Raw genomic sequence first — 17397 nt, forward strand, 5'->3', positions numbered from 1 at the left:
TCTCAGTCAAACCCACCTCACGGTGTTGTTTTTGTGAGGAAAATAGGAGGCAGAAGGTATGTGTGTTTTTGCTGCCTTGAGTTCTATATTAAAAGGAAGGATAAAAAACCTAACATTGTAATAATAATAGGTGCCTGTGTCTCCAGTCATTGTGCCTCAGAGATGGGGAAAGGCAGGAAATATGGGCCTTCCAATTGGGTGATGGCTTCAGGGTGAGGTTTCAACCAAGCTTGACTCAGATAACCTATAAAATCAGCTATTACCCCTGCATAGCCCCATGGGAGTCTGACAGAAACCAATAGAATATATGCCCTTCCCACAGGAACAGGAAGCTCGAGGGTAAGGCCCAAGAGAGGGTATAAATAATCCTCACTCTCCACTCCATATGTTCAGCTGGACCAGGGCCTCAAACTCATGTGGTCCTGTCCATCAATAAACTATCTTTCCAATCAGCCTCCATGTTTCCAGTGTCTTTCTCACCACTTGGAACTGAACCAGTTGGATATTTCTTCCCACAAAGGCATGCCAATTTGTGTACTGAGGGCTCTCAATGGGTGATGATGTGTGATGTAGTCTGGAGAGCACACTTCTTGGCATTGCACCAAATAAACAGTGTCAAACAGAGGTAATGCATCTTTCCTGTGCTTTTTTACCATGCCAGATGCATCAGGAATTCTGACACTCCATAGGGAAATAAACCACATTTATACCAATACTAATGTCCCAAACAAACAAATACACATAACGGAACCGAATGTGCTGGGTCAGTTCTGCGTAGCATTGCACAAAAGCATTTATTAACATTTTTTTTCTTTTTTTCCAGAAGCTTCAGAAGCAGCAGGTCATTTATTGGAGACTTTTAGCTCTGCATTTCAAATGATCCTTATGCTGAAAGAAGAGATTACATTCCCTTCTTTGGATCTGGGAGAGGAAAGACGGCGTAATCGGCGATGTTGCATTCATTTGATCCTTTGGCTAAGCGCATGTAACCTTTCTCACCCCAAAGAGTGGACCAGCTGTGAAGGTAAGAATACAGAACATTTCATCTAGAGTTCTAGACAGTCACTTACTTGAAATAGTCTAGGTTCTCCTGCTTGAGCAGGGGGCTGGACTAGAAGGCCTCCAAAATCCCTTCCAGCTCATTCATTCTAGTCATTCACTCTCTGCAATTCCACGCCACAGTGGATCGTTCAAGATTCTAGCTGAAGTTTTGCCATCTCTAAAATCACGATGCAAAAGGAGACTTTTTACCATGTGTTAACAGGAGGCAGCCATCTTTAATAGAGGAGCTATATGGCAACATTAGACTAACTTCCTGGTCCATGGCTTCACAGAAACTATGCAACCTGACTACGAGATGGAACCTAAGCAAAGGAAGATTTGGATACGTTCATCCTGCAGACCCCACACAGCATCTGCTGGGTCTCACTGCATAAACGGGGCACTGTATCCTCCCCTCAGTGTGACCTTGGGTGTATATCACATTATGAGCGGCTGTTAATTGAAGGCATATACTGCTCTAGTATCTGGTTTTTGTTTTTTTGTTTTCTTTCATATAATGCTTAGCTTTAAAGGTTAGACGGGCTAAACATTGGTATTGGAATATAGAATTATTTTAGCATTGATATTCTATAATAGTTTAGCTAACTTGGATACATTTGGCCCCAATGAGAATTCATTTGCAATTTCCCACAGCGCAGCATAATATCTTCACATGGAATAGTAAGAGAAGATAGGGGTTATAAGGCAGATACACTCTGAGAATATTGTGGGTTCCTTGTCCATTTTTACAGAAAGCTAAGGCACAGAGTACAAATACCCACTTACTCCAGGTAAGAAAGAGCTTTCCATTCTATTTTCAGGTGATGTTACTTGAAGATCACTTTCCTCAGCTAACCTCCTCGGCATGAGTTGGAGTACAACACCCACCATCTCCAAGTACATTGTCTTCTAACCCAGCTAAAGGACATTCTTGGGAGAAGCAAAATTTTAACATGGTAATCTGCCCAGAGTTACCCTTTGATAAGCTCAGCGGCCAATAAATTTAATAAATAAAATAAAGTAAAATTGCTCTGTGACGAAAATCCCATGGGAATTACAAGTAAGTTATACAGTAAGTAAATTTCTCATTTCTTACACTTCTGCAGATTGATGTCTGTTTACTCACCTGTTCTTTACTATCCAATAGCCATTGCCCTTGCTGGAATGGTTATAACCCACAATCAGCACACCATGATTTAAGTGCTTTTCTCCATCATAGTTTTCTTTATATATTCCTGGATAAAGAGAATAAGAAATGACCTAGTGAATAACCCATCCTTGCTGGCAGCCAGTTAACCCTCTTCATTACATCATCACCCAGCAAGATTCAACCAAGCCTGGGACTCAAGACAACCTACAAAGTTACCTCTGCATGACTCCATGGGAGTCTGACAACCAATCAGACGCAGGAACAGGAAGCTCCAGGGCGGGGCTCAAGAGAGGGTCTCTTTCACTCTCCCTCCCTCCCCTCCCCCCAGGACTATGTTAATCAGATTTCTTATTTTTCATTGGTGTCTTTTAGGTTTTCTTGTTTTGTCCGTTTAACTACATATTTTATCCTGTGCTGGAGAAGAAAGTCACTCTGAAAATAAGATATATTGAGAAAGGGTCCTTGGTGCTTTCTGAGCTTGGCTGTTTTCTAGCAGACATTTCATAACCCAACTAGGTAACATCTCCCCTGATGAAACGTCTGCAAGAAAACAACCAAACTCAGCACCAAAGCCCCCTCATTTCAACCCTACAAACATTCTCCTCTTATCCATTGAGGAGGGTTTATGTACTTGTGGTGTAGCTCAAGGAAAATTCTGAGCTTTACTTCTAACATACTAGTAGTTGATTGATCAGTCTTGCAATCTTACCAATAAAATAAAACAAATTACATAGTTGATAGGGGGAAATAAAGCGATAAGATACAAATGTTGCAGGATCCAATCTGGAAAGCAGTGGTTGGAGCAAGCAGCCCCCAGGAGAAAGAGTTTGTAAAACAGCTGGCTCAGTTCAAATTGGATCTGACTGAGCAGAAGGCTCAGCAGAAGCATCTCACCGAGGACTAGGAGCATAGGCTTTCCAAGCAGAGGGAAGACCTGCAGGAATGCAAGGCCAGGTCCTGGCACCTGGAGGCTCAGCGGGCTGAGATGGTCAGCCAGTTCCCGGCCTTGATGCTGTCCCACTGGAACAAGGGCCTCCAGCTCTTCGCCACCGGCAGCACCAGCCTGAAGCAGACCCCAAATTAGAATGCCTTCCCCCCTCCTATGTGTACAAAAAGACCCCGAAAGGGGAGACTTCCTGCAACAATCCTGACATGGGTGACTGCAAGGAGCTGGCTTGGGGCAAGGTAAAACAATTTCAGCCCATCCTCCAGCAGCAGAACAAACTGCAAGGGAGCTCAGGGCCGGGTCGCAAGACGTCCCATGCTCCTGGGAAAACGGGGAAGAAGCTCTCTGGTTCGCTGGCCTCCTACTCTGGCGTACCTTGGCAACTGGACCGTTTCTCTCCGCTCCCCTTTCCTGTTTTGTCTGCTTCACAGTGTTTTACAGCCCTTCTAAGTGGTTTACCGAGTCAGCTTATTTCCCCCAACAATCTGGGTCCTCGTTTTACCGACTCAGAAGGATGGAAGGCTGAGTCAACATTGATCCTAGTGAGAATCAATCTGCTGGCAGTCGCCAGAGTCAGCCTGCATTCCAATCATTGTGCCACCATGTGAACCTATCAAAGCAAAGTCTTCAAAACAATCAGCAAACCTAACAGAACAAGCTCCATAAGCTGACCTGAAATAAACGAAAAGCTCTCCTTGTTCTCACCATTTTGAAAACAACAACAACATAACCCCTTAATACTTAGATGCAGCATAGCCTCATCAGTGTTGAGTACTAGTTGACAAAGGAGATGGCAAGAACCACAAAGTCAACTGTGAGAGCTCTCGGGAAACGTACCTGACTTATAGAAGCTAAATTTGCTACTCCCAGCATCTATTCCAACAGAAACTGGACCAATTTTGGCCACAGCCTCCTGAAGTCCTTTTTCATCCCCTTTCATGATCTTTCCGTATGAATTACATCTGGTGATAGATTCCTCGAGATCAAAGTGGCAAGTCTCCCCATCCTGCAGAAGAAAACAGTGATCCTAAGAAAATGTTGTGGTTGATGGGCTTTAATAGTAATTGTCTCCACCCAGGACTCAAGCCTTTTCCATCCTATTGCTGGAGGCGTTATCAGCTAGAGACATAGAGCAGAACAGTTCAGCTTGAAGCATGCAGAAGGAACGGACCAGGAGATACACATACTCAGATCATTTATTACCTGTCTGTCATAAGGGTAGCTTTTCTCTGAATTGATCCCACCTTGCTTCTGCACAGTTTCAAAAGCTAGGTGCATCCATCCACCACCACACCCATAATTCTCCTCAGAACAGTCCAGAAGATTTTGTTCGCTCAGTGAGACCAGCTTCCCCGTCTTCTTGAAATGCATGCTTTCCAAAGCACCAGTGGCACTGAAAGCCCAGCAAGAGCCGCAATCACCCTGCGTTTAAGGGGAAAAAAGATGGAGTATCTGAGTATCTGAAAACTCAGAATACCGAATAAGAGAGTTGGAAGGGAGCACAGAGATTTTCTAGTCCAGCCCTCTGCTTGAGCTGGAGATCTTATACCATTGCAAACAAATGGCTATCCAATCTCTTCTTGAAAACTTCCAGTGATACAATACACACAACCTCTGGAGGAAGCTACTCCACTGATTTAATGTTCTCAATTTATATTCCTTTAATAAGTTACTTGCTCTCAGTACTTGGCAGTAAGCAGCTGGGCCAAAATTACTTCCGACAGAATTGAAGTTTTGGGAGTGAAGTTAAGAGTGAAAAGAAATTAGCTTTATCTGCAAATCTTTGTGAATCTGTCAAATTCTGACTTGTGGCCCAATGGGCAGAGCATAACACTCTTCCTTAAAAACACCTCTACATAATACCCAGAACCATCTACCACAACCCACCTGATCCTTGACTATGGTGACAGCACCTTTGATTCTCCAGTCCACCTGGTCAGGAATATCTGGATCCTCTGAGGATTTGAATGTGATCCCGTTGCCTTTAGTTACGTTCTCAGAGCCAGAGAGCAGGCAGTGCAGCCTCTTCCGGAGCTCTTCATTGGTCTGAGGAGGAGAAGAACAATCTCAACCGATCTCCATTTCCACTTCTCATCTTTCGCCTTAATAAGTTTTATCCCATGATCAAATGCAAAGAGTATATGTTATGAAGAAACCTATGCCCTAGTCACCAAGCTGGTTGTCTTAGGGAAGTTTGTATAATTGCAGCATTTCTCAATCTTGGCAACTCTTAAGATGTCAAGACATCAATTCCCAGAATTCCTCAGCCTCTATGAATCAGCTCAAATGCCTGACAGAGAAAATTCTAGCATTCCCAGTCTGGATAATAGACTGGGAGAAATGGTAAAGATGAATTCATGGTGATGGCTAAACCCATCCATTGTAAAAATTATGTGTTCGTATATGGTGGAATATTAGCACTCCATACTCAAACCTTTGGCTGGGTCTGCTTGATGTGCTCTTGGCATTTGGAAGCTACAATATGACATAAATGAGAAAGCCAGGTGGCAGACTTGGAATCATGCGGTCACCAATACAACACTGATATATATATATACTGATACTTGATGAATGTATTGTGTTTTTTTTCCTTTACATACACTGAGAGCATATGCACCAAAGACAAATTCCTTGTGTGTCCAATCACACTTGGCCAATACAGAATTCTATTCTATTCCTATCAATATAACGTTGTTATTGGATTCAAGTTCTGCGGTATAGTACGATTATAAAAACCATGGACTAGAAAGAGACAAGTTCATCATCGCTTCAGTCATGGAAGCTCACTGGGTGCCTTTGAGAAAGAGGAAGCACCCCGATCTTTCTCCTGAGGTTTTTCATATGGGAAGTGGAGATAATCGATTCGGCATCTGGAACTTCTAGGAAAAGAGATGTCTATGCCTCATCAATAAGAGTTGGGTGACTAAAGAAATTTGAGATAGATAGACAGAGAGTCAGTCAGTAAGTCAGTCAGTTAGTTCCAGGCTTACCAAATCACCAAAGTGGTTCATGCCAAGCCAGTAGGTGTATTTTCCCAGGTCAGCCTGCTTGTTATGGTCTTGAATCATCTTCAAATTATCCTCCCACACGGCTCTTCGAAAGGATTCTTCCTCCTCCTGGGAAGGCAAGATCAGGAAGACCCCTTAGTCCCATCTCCCCAAACAGGCACCTACAAGATCTAGAACTCACGTTCTTCTCTTCCATAAAAGATTTCTCAGACTAGAATGCAATCACCCAGGAATGGACAAAACTCCTTCCATTTTCATTTCGTACCCAGGACATTATATCTTGCAAAACAATGTCTGAAGACAGGTAGCAGAAAGTAAGTTTATCAACGTTGCTATTCTAAGTTGCAATCAAGGTACGAAATTGGAACACTTGAAATGAAAGTAGGATTTTTGTTCCTGTAGGGCACAACCTGCAGAAGGCTCTGAAAACATCAAGAGAGACAGCCAACTCAGCCCCTAGTGTGTATTGGAACTGTTAAACCGGAATATAGTAGTTTCATTTGAGTATCACTGGAGCAAACTCACCTGAATGTATTCTTTACCGTGAGTGGCTTTCCAGTCTCTCCATGTCCCCTCCAGGGTTGGATCCAAAGCTGTAGACCAGGTCCTCAAGGAGACCAACCAGATCAGAGCCACCACGGAGGTGGACAACATTGTCTTTCTCTAGGAGAAGTAAAAGAAGAGAATTGAAGAACTCGGCAGGGTCAATGTGGCAGTGTGAATAAGAGTTACAGGCCAGAAACATCTGGTTGACTGCAGGTTCCAAAGCTGACTTACAGTGCTAAAAAAAAGAGGATTAAAACTATTCAATTACTGTTAATAAAAGCATAAATCAAATGACAAGGAAATCACTGGACAGTTTGAGGAAAGGGTAACCAGCTGGAACCTCACCTCAAACAGGTTTTTATGGAAGGCAAAGAGGCTGTTGTTAAACAAAACTCAGCAGCCCCTTTTATAAGCGGACATATCACTGCCATCTCCCACTGCCTTTAATTGACATTTTACAAGGAAACTGCATATCTCTGGATATCCTTGGAAAGCAATGCTTTTTCATTTCAGTAAGAGAATGTTCTTTTAACCCTCTCATTCTTGGAGATTTTATTTGGGGGAGAAGGTAATCCTATAATGCAAAATAGCTGCAAAAAAGCCACTGATCAAACTGCTGATTTGATTTGTATCTCCTACCTCTGGAAAATGTAACTGACTTTGTGTGGTTGCAGCCGTTTTAATGTCCTATGAAGATAAATTTCATGTTTGATTTCTATCTAGCTCCTCTGTCTATCTTGATTCTTCGCGCATGAGCTGCACCCTGCTCCTTCCGCCACGCAGGAGATTCAAAGCGTGCATAAGGGCACCTACATGCCTGCCGTCCCCTGTCCTAATGTTCCCTTTGATTCGTATCCATTTCATGTACTAATGATCAACTTTATACTTATACCTGTTATCTAATACATGCTCGACAAATAAATAAATAAATAAACTATATTTATTACTAATTGTGGGGGAAGATGTTAATTGAGGGTCCATCTTTATTTGGGCAAATGTCACATTGGTTTCTTTATTAAGGCTCACACTAAAATGGTTATGATTTGGTATTTATTTTATAGATATGGGTTCTACATGCAATTCAGTCAAATCGTCAACCTACAACCACAATTAAACCCAAAATTTATGTTGCTGAGAAATTGGTTAAGCGAGTTTTGCCCTGTTTTACGACTTTTCTTGCCACATTTGTTAAGTGAAGCACTGCATTGTTAAATTAGTAACATGGATGTTAAGTGAATCTGGATTCCCCATTGACTTTGCTTGTCAGAAGGTCGCAAAAAGGGATTTCATGACCTTGGAACAATCATAAATATGAACCAGTTGCCAATGAATTTTGATCACGTGTCCCCGAGCCATTGCAATTGTCATAAATGTGAGTCAGATTTCAAGCGTCCAAATGTAAATCATTTGACCAGGGGGATCTGAAATTGTCATAATGGGAAAAATGGTCATAACTCACTTTTTGCAGTGTTGTTACAAGTTTGAACGGTCCCTGAGCAAACTGTTGTAAGTTGAGGACTATCTGTAAAAGTTTGGCAATAAACTTGAAACTGTCTTCCATTCTTGAATGTCAGCGTCCTGAGAGTAATCAACCTGTGAAAGGGCTTGAAGCCTTCGGTGATTATGGAAGTTTTCAACCCAGGAGATGGGACAACCATTTGTCTGGAATGGTCTAGGGTCTCCTGCTTGAGCAGAGGGTTGGACTAGAAAACCTCCAAGGTCCCTTTCTAATCTGTTGGGCTGTTACTGCTATTCTAATCTTTTAATTACCGTATTGTTGGTGATGATATGTGTGTCCGCAGGAAAACCGTTGGCCTTGTGCTTCTCAGCTGATACTTAGGCTTAACTAAAAGATGGCATGTGGTAAGAAAGAGATTAAAAACTTGTAATTGACAATGGATAGCAATTAAGTCGTCACAATTGTCACAACAGCTGGTATCTGACTCCTTCTCAGTGTCCCTCTTTGGGCTGTCAGTAGAAGAAAATAGTTGTAAGTGTAGCTGAAGATTGGATTGTGGGACCCTCGCTGTTCTGTGAGCTTGGTTGTTTTCTTGCAGACATTTCATAACCCAACTAGATAACATCATCAATATTAGAAAGAAGATTGCAGATTGCTCGCTGTTTATATACAAGTGGTTGTCTTGTTAGTGTTGGTGGGAGTGTTGTTTTCTTCATGGTAGTTCATTAATTAGGCTGTTGTTTATTGTCAGCTTCTTCGTCTGAGTTGATAGTTCCTTTGTTGGGGTGTCATTTACTTCTCGAGGAAATGTTTCTTTACCTGACTAGGGAACTTCATCCCTATTGGTGAATGTGGGATTTTCTCCCTGTTAATATATAGTCTTTTGCTCTGCCAGTATTGGTAGGACGGTGGTTTTCTCTTTGGTAGTGCCTTGACTGTTTTTGCTGGACTGTTTGTGTGAATCCCTGCCTATCTGGATGTTAACACTAGTTCTGCTTGCCTGCAAGCATCCTTTAATTTGGGTTTTAAGATGTAGTTGGACTCTGTTCTATATTAACATTCCCCAAATCCTGAAATCTGATTGGTCCACATGGACCACAACCTGATTGGCTAACTGAGCGACCGTGATTGGTGCGCTAAGAATCTACCGTGATCGGCCAAGCTGATCGCGGGAGATTCAGAGCGATGTCATTGGCCGCCGAGCCGCGAGCTGGCTCTATATGAAAAGCCGCCGCGAGCCGCATCGTTGTTCAGAACTAAATCCCTTAATAAAGAGCTGATTGTTCACTTTGAGTCTCGCGTCTCTATGAACCCGATCTACCTGATCTAACACTGGCGACGAAGGTGGGATCGTGAGATGAGAGACCAACAAGCACGTTGCAAATGATGCAAAACAACCAGCAAGATGGCCAGCAGCCACCCACACCCTTCAACCTGGCCACTGAGGATTGGGAATCCTACACCGACCAGTTCCAGATGTTCCTGGAGTGCAGCAACCTTAAGGATGCTAACGGGCAGAGATAACGAGATATGTTCTTGACACACTGTGGGCCCGCAGTGTTCAAGATGGTCAAAGCGTTGGCAAAGCCCACCGACGTAAAAGAAATGGATTCGGCCAACCTCAAGCCCATCCTAAGACACCATTATGCCCCTGCCCACCCTTATCCAAAGGCACGATTTCTACCAGCAAGACCAGCGTCAGTGCAAGTCCATCAGTGACTTTGTGGCCCAGCTGAGGGATCTCGGAGGCCTGTGCGGGTTTACCGACTTGGATGAAGCCCTGTGAGACAGAGTCATCCTCGGACTCTGAGACCCCACACTACAAAGCAGGCTAATGGCCAAGGGCAACATCTCCCTCACTGACACCCTTGCAGAGGCAACTGCCGCCGAGGCCACCCGCAAATCGTGGCCCGGATGAGGCAAGCGAACGCAGCAGATCGACCGACAGCCATTGAGACGGCCCCAGCACCGGAGAGGCATGCGGAGACCAGCCATTGGGCAACCACCACCCACCATGGTGACATTGATTTCCACTCCGACACCGACAACGAGGAAGAAGAGATCCACTGGCTCCAGGCGGAACGTGATCGGCAGGACCGGAGGGGACGTAAATCAGGGTTCCATTGTGCTGGCTGCGGCGGCGATCACCTCTGCTCCGAATGCTGTTTTCTCGATGCCATCTGCTGGCATTGCGAGAAGCGGGGGCACATCTCCAAAGTATGCAGGAACAAGCGGAACTATAGCCCCCAGCGACGAGGCAGCAGCCCCCGGCGATGAGATGGCAACCCCCCCAGAACCGAGACCATCAAGTCAAGAGCCAATGGAGCCTCAACGGCCAGAACAAATGACTCAGCAAGGCGCAACGAAGAGAGGAAACCCACCAGACGGTCATCATCAGCCATTCCTCAACCATCGACGCCCGGAAGGTACACGTGGAGGTAGGCAATGAGGGCCAAACATGCAAAATGGAGGTGGACTCCGGATCCTACCTCTCCATGGTTTCCTGGCGCACAATCAAACGCCTGGTGCCTACCATCCACCGCCGTGAACTGGACGGCCAGAAGCTGACCCTGAAGGACTATCAGGGAAACCGCATCTCTGTAGTCAGCATCGGACATTTTAAAATCACCCTCAAAGGCCACACCGCAGTACTGCCACTCACGATCGTGGACAAAGACTGTCCCAGCCTGCTCGAACTGCAATGGTTCTCCCCGCTGGGAATCGAGGTGATGGGCATTCACCACACTAACGAGGCGGAGTGGGAAGCGGCACTCGTGAAGGACTTCCAGGAGGTCTTCTACGACACCCTAAGCAAGTACCGGGGGTCCCCAATCTCCTTCAACCTCAACCTAAACGTTGCCCCAATCTGCCTTAAACTGCAGCGAGTGCCTTTTGCGCTCAAGCCCAAAATCGATGAGCAGCTAGACAAGCTCATCGCGCAAGGGATCTTAGAGCCAATTGACCATGCCCACTGGGAAACACCCATAGTCACTCCCATCAAACTGGATGGCTCCATAAGAATTGTAGTGACTATAAGGCTACCCTCAACCATGCCCTGCAGCAAAGTGCCTATCCCGTCCCAGTGGTACAGCACCTCCTGCACTCACTGGGGGGAGGCTGGGTCTTTGCGAAGCTCGACCTGGCTCAAGCCTACCAGCAACTGCCGGTCGATGCCGAAACGATTGTAACACACTGGGGGGCCTTCCGATGCAACCGACTCCAATTCGGAGTCAGTGTCACACCAGGAGTCTTCCAGAGCCTCATGGAAAGACTCCTCCAGGGAATAAAAGGAGTGGTGCCCTACTTTGATGACGTGCTGGTGGCAGCCGCCAACAAAGAACAATTGGAAAACCACCTAAGGGCGGTACTGCAGAAATTCAAAGACTCGGGCCTTAAAGTTTAAAAAGGGAAATGCCAACTCTGCACCGAGACGGTCAAATTCTTGGGGTATCTCCTAGACCGACACGGAATCCACCCCACTGAAAAAAAACTCAGAGCCATCAAGGAAGCCCCCCACACCAAAGAATAAGGCGGAACTGCAGGCGTTTTGGGGACTTATTAACTTTTATAATGTTTTCCTACCCCAAAAGGTGACCGCGGCAGAACCTTTGCATAGGCCGTTGGATAAAACAGCGGGCTGGACCTGGGGGAAGGGGAGGAAAACACAGACCAAAAACCTACTAACGTCAGACGCAGTCCTCATCCAGTATAGCGAGACCCTGCTGCTGACGGTAACATGCGATACGTCAACCTTTGGCGTCGGGGCGATCCTCAGCTGCACATTACCGGACGGGAAAGAAGCACCCATCGCCTTCTTCTCGAGAACGCTGTCCAAGCCGGAGAGGAATTACAGCCAGCTGGACAAGGAAGCCCTAGCAGTCATCTCCGGAGTGAAAAGGTTCCACGAGTATTTCTACGGTAGTACCTTTTCAATCATTACAGATCAAAAACCTCTACTAGGGATACTGGCAGGGGACAAGGCCACCCCGAACATCCTGTCACCCAGGATGATGAGGTGGTCCGAGTTCCTTGCTGCCTACAGCTACCGGCTGACACAGTGGCCCGGCAAGGACATTTCACACGCAGACGCACTGAGCCGATCCCCCCTACCAGACCTGGAGGACAACCCAGCACCCACAACAACAACCCTGCAAATAGAGACTCTAACTAACCCACTCCTGACCGCGCCAGACATTGCCCAAGAAACAAATAAAGACAAGCGGCTGGCGTGAGTCTTCAGCTGGGTGGAGAGAGGGTGTCCAGATAGTGACGGCAACAAACACTTCAAAGCCTTCAGAAACCGGCAACCGAACTTTTCTCACAGAAGAGGTGTATACTTTGGGGAGACCGGGTGGTGATACCAGAGACTTTACAAAAAAGGGTACTAAGCATGTTGTATGAGGGGCACCCGGGCATCATCAAGATGAAAGCCCTGGCCAGAAGTTATGCTTGGTGGCCAGGGATGAACAAACAGATCGAGACATGGGTAACCACATGCAAAAGGTGCCAGGAAATGTGATCCATCCCCCCGCCGCACCAATCTTGGAATGGGAAGCCCCTAGAGGCCCCTGGTCGCAAATCCACATAGATTTCGCCGGGTCCACCAAGGGGCACACATTCCTGGTCACCATAGACGCTTACTCCAACTGGCTGGAAGTAAGCACCATGAAAACCACAACAACGGAATCCGTCATAGGAAAACTGAATAAACTTTTCGCCACACACGGGTTACCAGATGTGCTAGTGTCGGACAACAGACCGCAGTTCACAGCACTAGCATTCGAAAAATACCTAGCCGAACGAGGTATAAGGCATTCCTTAACCTTGCCTGCTCATCCGGCGGCAAATGGGTGGGCGGAGAGAATGGTTCAGTTCACAAAAAAAAACCATCCAAAAAATAGAAATCGATGACATACAAGAAAAAATAAATAGAATGCTGTTCATACAACACATCACACCCAACACAACTACAAATAAAAGCCCAGCAGAACTACTCATGGGCAGAAAACTAAGGTCCCCATTAGACCGGTTGCACCCCACGTACAAACCGGAGAAACCCCCAGGCTCGTCCAGTAGACACCGGACATTTAACATCGGAGACACCGTCTACACAAAAAACTTCACGGGGGACCCACTCTGGGTACCGGCACAGATAACCCAGGTAACAGGCCCCCAGACGTACCGACTACAAACCACCGACGGACGAAGCTGGAAGTGGCACATCGACCAGCTACGGTCAAGACTAGCCACTGACAGCACCAACACCCCGCAAACAAACACTAATGAAGAAACCAGGAAGGGGGGGAAGATTCAAACGCCGAACAAAGGGAAGAGGAAAGGCCTAATACGCAGGCAAAACACCCCCCAACCAGAACAAGCCAAAACCAAACAATAAACCAGCCATACTCACCAGTAGACCTCGAGCTGTTGCAGACGGGAGCTTCACTTGGAAGGAGCAGCCAAGCCAGCTCAACCAGCCCGGAGAGACCAGGCAGGAACGGCGAAGCCGACAATTTGACTGACCCGGGTAGACCGGGTGGGAGCAGCAGCAATGGGTAAAAGGAGGCTTTTTGCCATGTGTTAACAGGAGGTAGTGTTAGGAATGAGAGTCACCTAACAGTTGGGTTGGAAATATATAAACCAGGATAGTAATTTAATATTGTATCTTTAAGAGAATGCTGTAATTGTGATTGGCTGAGGTTCCTCCAAGGACCATAAGATGGAGCCAGAAACCTGGTTTCTCTCTCCTTGCATTTCCTGTTTTGTCCTATTTGCCTGATCATCATTCTACTTGGATTGCTGTGAGTTTTTGCAACTGTTAGCAAACTCCGTTTACTGAACTTTGTTTATGCTACTTGACTTCATTGTTTATGCTACTTGACTTCATTTGTTTATGCTACTTGACTTAATTTTTGGATTATCCCTGGACTGATACTAACTGCTTTAACTGTGTATGATTTGGACTGTTTGTTGGACTTTGTTTACCCATTTATTGGAAGTAAAACCTACATTTTACTGTTCAGTGTATCTGCATGCTGGTTGTGTGTTATTCAACATCACTCTCACTGCACTCATTCTCCTAATGGGGAATACCTCAACAGGTAGCCATCTTTAAAAGAGGACCTATATGCAGAGGTGGGCTGCACTTTCATTGGCAAGGGATTTGCTGATCATGAGCACGTGTGCTCACGCGCACCTGTTTCAGTCACACACCCTGCTTTGGGGCTGAAACGTAGCTTCAAACAGGCAGCCAATCGACTCAGGCAACTCTGGTGAGTATAGCAAGGTGGAGTGAAGCTCACCTGGGCAGCCTGGGCAGGGGAAACGTTAGTTATTTAAGGAAAGCATAGCATAAGGACAGGTGGGTGGGTCTAGCCAGAGATCAGAGCTAGGGGCTTGCCCGAGTCCCGCAGACCACCCAGCAGCCCATCACTGGCTATATGGCAACATTAGACCAGCTTCCTGGTCCATGGCTTCACAGGAGGTATGCAACTTGATTTCTAGGTGGAAACTAAGCAAAACTCTGCATATGTTTAGCCATCAGATGTCACACAGCATCTGCTGGGACTCACTGGGGCATAGTATCTTCCTCCCCGCTGTGACTTTGCGGACATAACACCAAGATGTAGCACACTTAAGGAGGATAATTATCTTCAACTTAAACAACAGATTGCGACAGACTTGATAAAATGGGAAAATTTACAATTATTACGGATTGGGAGAATATCTACAATTAAGATGAATGTATTGCCTAGAATCTTACACTTATTCCCAGACAATTCCAATCAGATTTGAGAAAGAATTTTTTGAAGATTTAAGCAAAATAGTGCTAAAATACGTTTGGCAGGGGAAGAAAGCAAGAATAAAACTTAAATTGCTACAAGATGCAAGAATAAGAGGAGGATTTGCTTTGCCCAATTGGGAATTATACTACCAAGCGATGAGTCTGATGTGGGTAAAGGAATGGATAACGCTAAGGAATACTAGACTTTTGAATTTAGAAGGATATGACTTGCTGTTAGGGTGGAATGCTTTTCTCTGGCATAAGGGAACTAAAATGCAGGGGTATTTTAGAAGACATTATATTCGAGAAGCATTGTTTCTAAACTGGGAGAAAATAAAAAAGCAATATTATTTAAAAAATGGTTATCTACTACTATTGTACAAAATAAAAACTTTGCTTTTTTTAAAAAAAGAATGGAAGGCTGAGACAACCTTGAGCCTGGTGAGAATCAAACTGCTGGCAGTCGGCAGAATTAGCCTGCATTCCAAGCGCCGTGCCACCACGTTAACCTATCAAAGCAAAGTCTTCAAAACAAATCAGCAAATCTAAAAGAAAAGGCCCCATAGGCTGACCTGAAATAAACTAAAAGCTCCCCTTGTTCTCCTCATCTTGAAAACAACAATAACATAACCCCTTAATACTTAGGTGGAGTCTGGCCTCATCAGTGTTGAGTATTAGTCAGCAGAGGAGATAGCAAGAACCACAAGTGTGGTTCAATTCAACTGTGAGAGCCCTCAGGAATCTTACCTGACTTACAGAAGCGAAACTTGCTACTCCGAACATCAATTCCAACAGAAACTGGACCAATCTTGGCCACAACCTCCTGGTCCTTTTTCATTCCCCTCCATGATCTGTCCGTTTGAGTTACATCTGGTAATAGATTCCTCGGGATTATAGTGACAACCCTTCCCTTTCTGCAGAAGGAAACAGTGATCCTAAGAAAATGTTGCAGTTGATGGGCTTTAATAGTAATTGTCTCCACCCAGGACTCAAGCCTTTTCCATCCTATTGCTGGAGGCGTTATCAGCTAGAGACATAGAGCAGAACAGTTCAGCTTGAAGCATGAAGAAGGAATGAACCGGGAGATACACAAATCCGATCATTTATTACCTGTCTGTCATAAGGGTAGCTTTTCTCTGAATTGATCCCACCTTCCTTCCGCACAGTGTCAAAAGCTAGGTGCATAAATCCACCTTCGCATCCATCATTCTCCTCAGAACAGTCGATAAGATTTTGTTCACGCAGCAAGACCAGCATCCCCGCCTTCTTGAAATGCATGACCTTCCAGACCACCAGTGGCACTGAAGGCCCAGCAAGAGCCACAAGAACCAGATATGTCTTGTCTAACAAAAAGAAGAACCAGGGGCCTTATTCTTGACGGAAGTCTTCCACTGTCTCACCTCATGGCAGTGACACCAACAGCCCCATCGAGCAAGAAACCGTGTGGGCATTGACAGCCTACTTTTACTGTGGCCAATTGCCGGTCGCGCATGGTGCCTCCCAGCCTCCATTTTGACATCGGAAGCAAAGGCCTCTAATGGTGAAACAGAGGCCGGGAGGTGCCACACACATATCTGGAGTTAGTTTCTCAGCTGCAGAAACCCTTCCTGAAAGCCTCTGATGGTTAAATGGAGATCGGGGGCAAAGTGTGCAAGTGGCCACAGAAGAAGTGGACCGGCAAGGCGAGGCAGCTATTGGGGCAGGGGATGCTTTGCTGCAACTGTCCTAAGTGGGTGCGGGGCATGTGGGGCAGCTCCACCTCCCAACATCCCCACCCTAATTTGATTTTTATTCATGCACCTCACCCCACCTCGTGCAATGAGGGCAGGGTCTTCATTAGGGCTTATTTTTTGAGAGGGGGGGGCTAAGTCTTATATTGGGCACATGTGTAAAAATAAAGTTAGGACTTATTTTCTGGATAGGTCTTGTTTTCAGGGAAATGCGGTACTTAGGCCTAACTAAAATATAGCATGGGCTAAGGAGAGGAAGAGCTAGCAATACACAATGGATACCAATTAAATGGTAACAATTGGCAGAACAGCTGGTATCTGACTCCTTCTCAGTGTCCCTCTTTGGGCTGTTAATAGAAGAAAATAGTTGTAACTGTAGCTGAAAATTGGATTGTGGGATCCTTGGTGCTCTCTGAGCTCGGTTGCGTTGTTGCAGACATTTCACAACCCAACTAGGTAACATCATCATTATTGGAAAGAAGATTGCAGATTGCTGTTTATATACAAGTGCTTGCCCTGTTAATGTTGGTGGGAGTGTTGTTTTCTTCATGGTAGTTCATTAATTAGGCTGTTGTTTACTGTCAGCTTCTTCGTCTCAGTTGATAGTTCCTTTGTTGGAGTCTCATTTACTTCTTGAGTAAAGATTTTGTTACCTGACTAGGGAACATCATCCCTATTTGTTCTATTGCCAGGACAAAGCAGACTCGAAAACCAGACTCGAAATCAGCTCTTT

General features: G+C 45.4%; 1 protein-coding gene across 1 annotated transcript; it reads right to left on the reverse strand.

Annotated features, from left to right (window-relative positions):
- Positions 1 to 757: 757 nt before the first annotated feature.
- LOC113450338 (cathepsin K-like) lies at positions 758 to 7152 on the reverse strand. Its single transcript, XM_026721520.2, has 8 exons — positions 7037 to 7152; positions 6671 to 6808; positions 6128 to 6253; positions 5025 to 5183; positions 4341 to 4559; positions 3975 to 4143; positions 2168 to 2276; positions 758 to 1016 (listed from the first exon to the last, which is right to left on the reverse strand). The coding sequence occupies exons 2-8, from the start codon at positions 6797 to 6799 to the stop codon at positions 902 to 904; spliced, it is 1026 nt and encodes a 341-aa protein (XP_026577305.1). The 5' UTR covers positions 6800 to 6808; positions 7037 to 7152; the 3' UTR covers positions 758 to 901.
- Between the last annotated feature and the right edge of the window lie 10245 nt (positions 7153 to 17397).

The sequence above is a fragment of the Pseudonaja textilis genome, chromosome 1, assembly GCF_049901715.1.
Source record: "Pseudonaja textilis isolate UNSWEBS1 chromosome 1, rPseTex1.2, whole genome shotgun sequence".
Classification (NCBI taxonomy): domain Eukaryota; kingdom Metazoa; phylum Chordata; class Lepidosauria; order Squamata; family Elapidae; genus Pseudonaja; species Pseudonaja textilis.

What these genes read in the sequence shown, in the direction of transcription:
- LOC113450338 (XM_026721520.2), bottom strand. Translation starts at nt 6,799, where the DNA reads ATGTTGTCCACCTCCGTGGTGGCTCTGATCTGGTTGGTCTCCTTGAGG. An exon ending in ATTTAGCTTCTATAAGTCAG is followed by an intron (nt 2,277 to 3,974) that starts GTACGTTTCCCG and finishes CTCTTTATCCAG; the next exon opens with GAATATATAAAGAAAACTAT. An exon ending in TATTGGATAGTAAAGAACAG is followed by an intron (nt 1,017 to 2,167) that starts GTGAGTAAACAG and finishes TTACCTTCACAG; the next exon opens with CTGGTCCACTCTTTGGGGTG.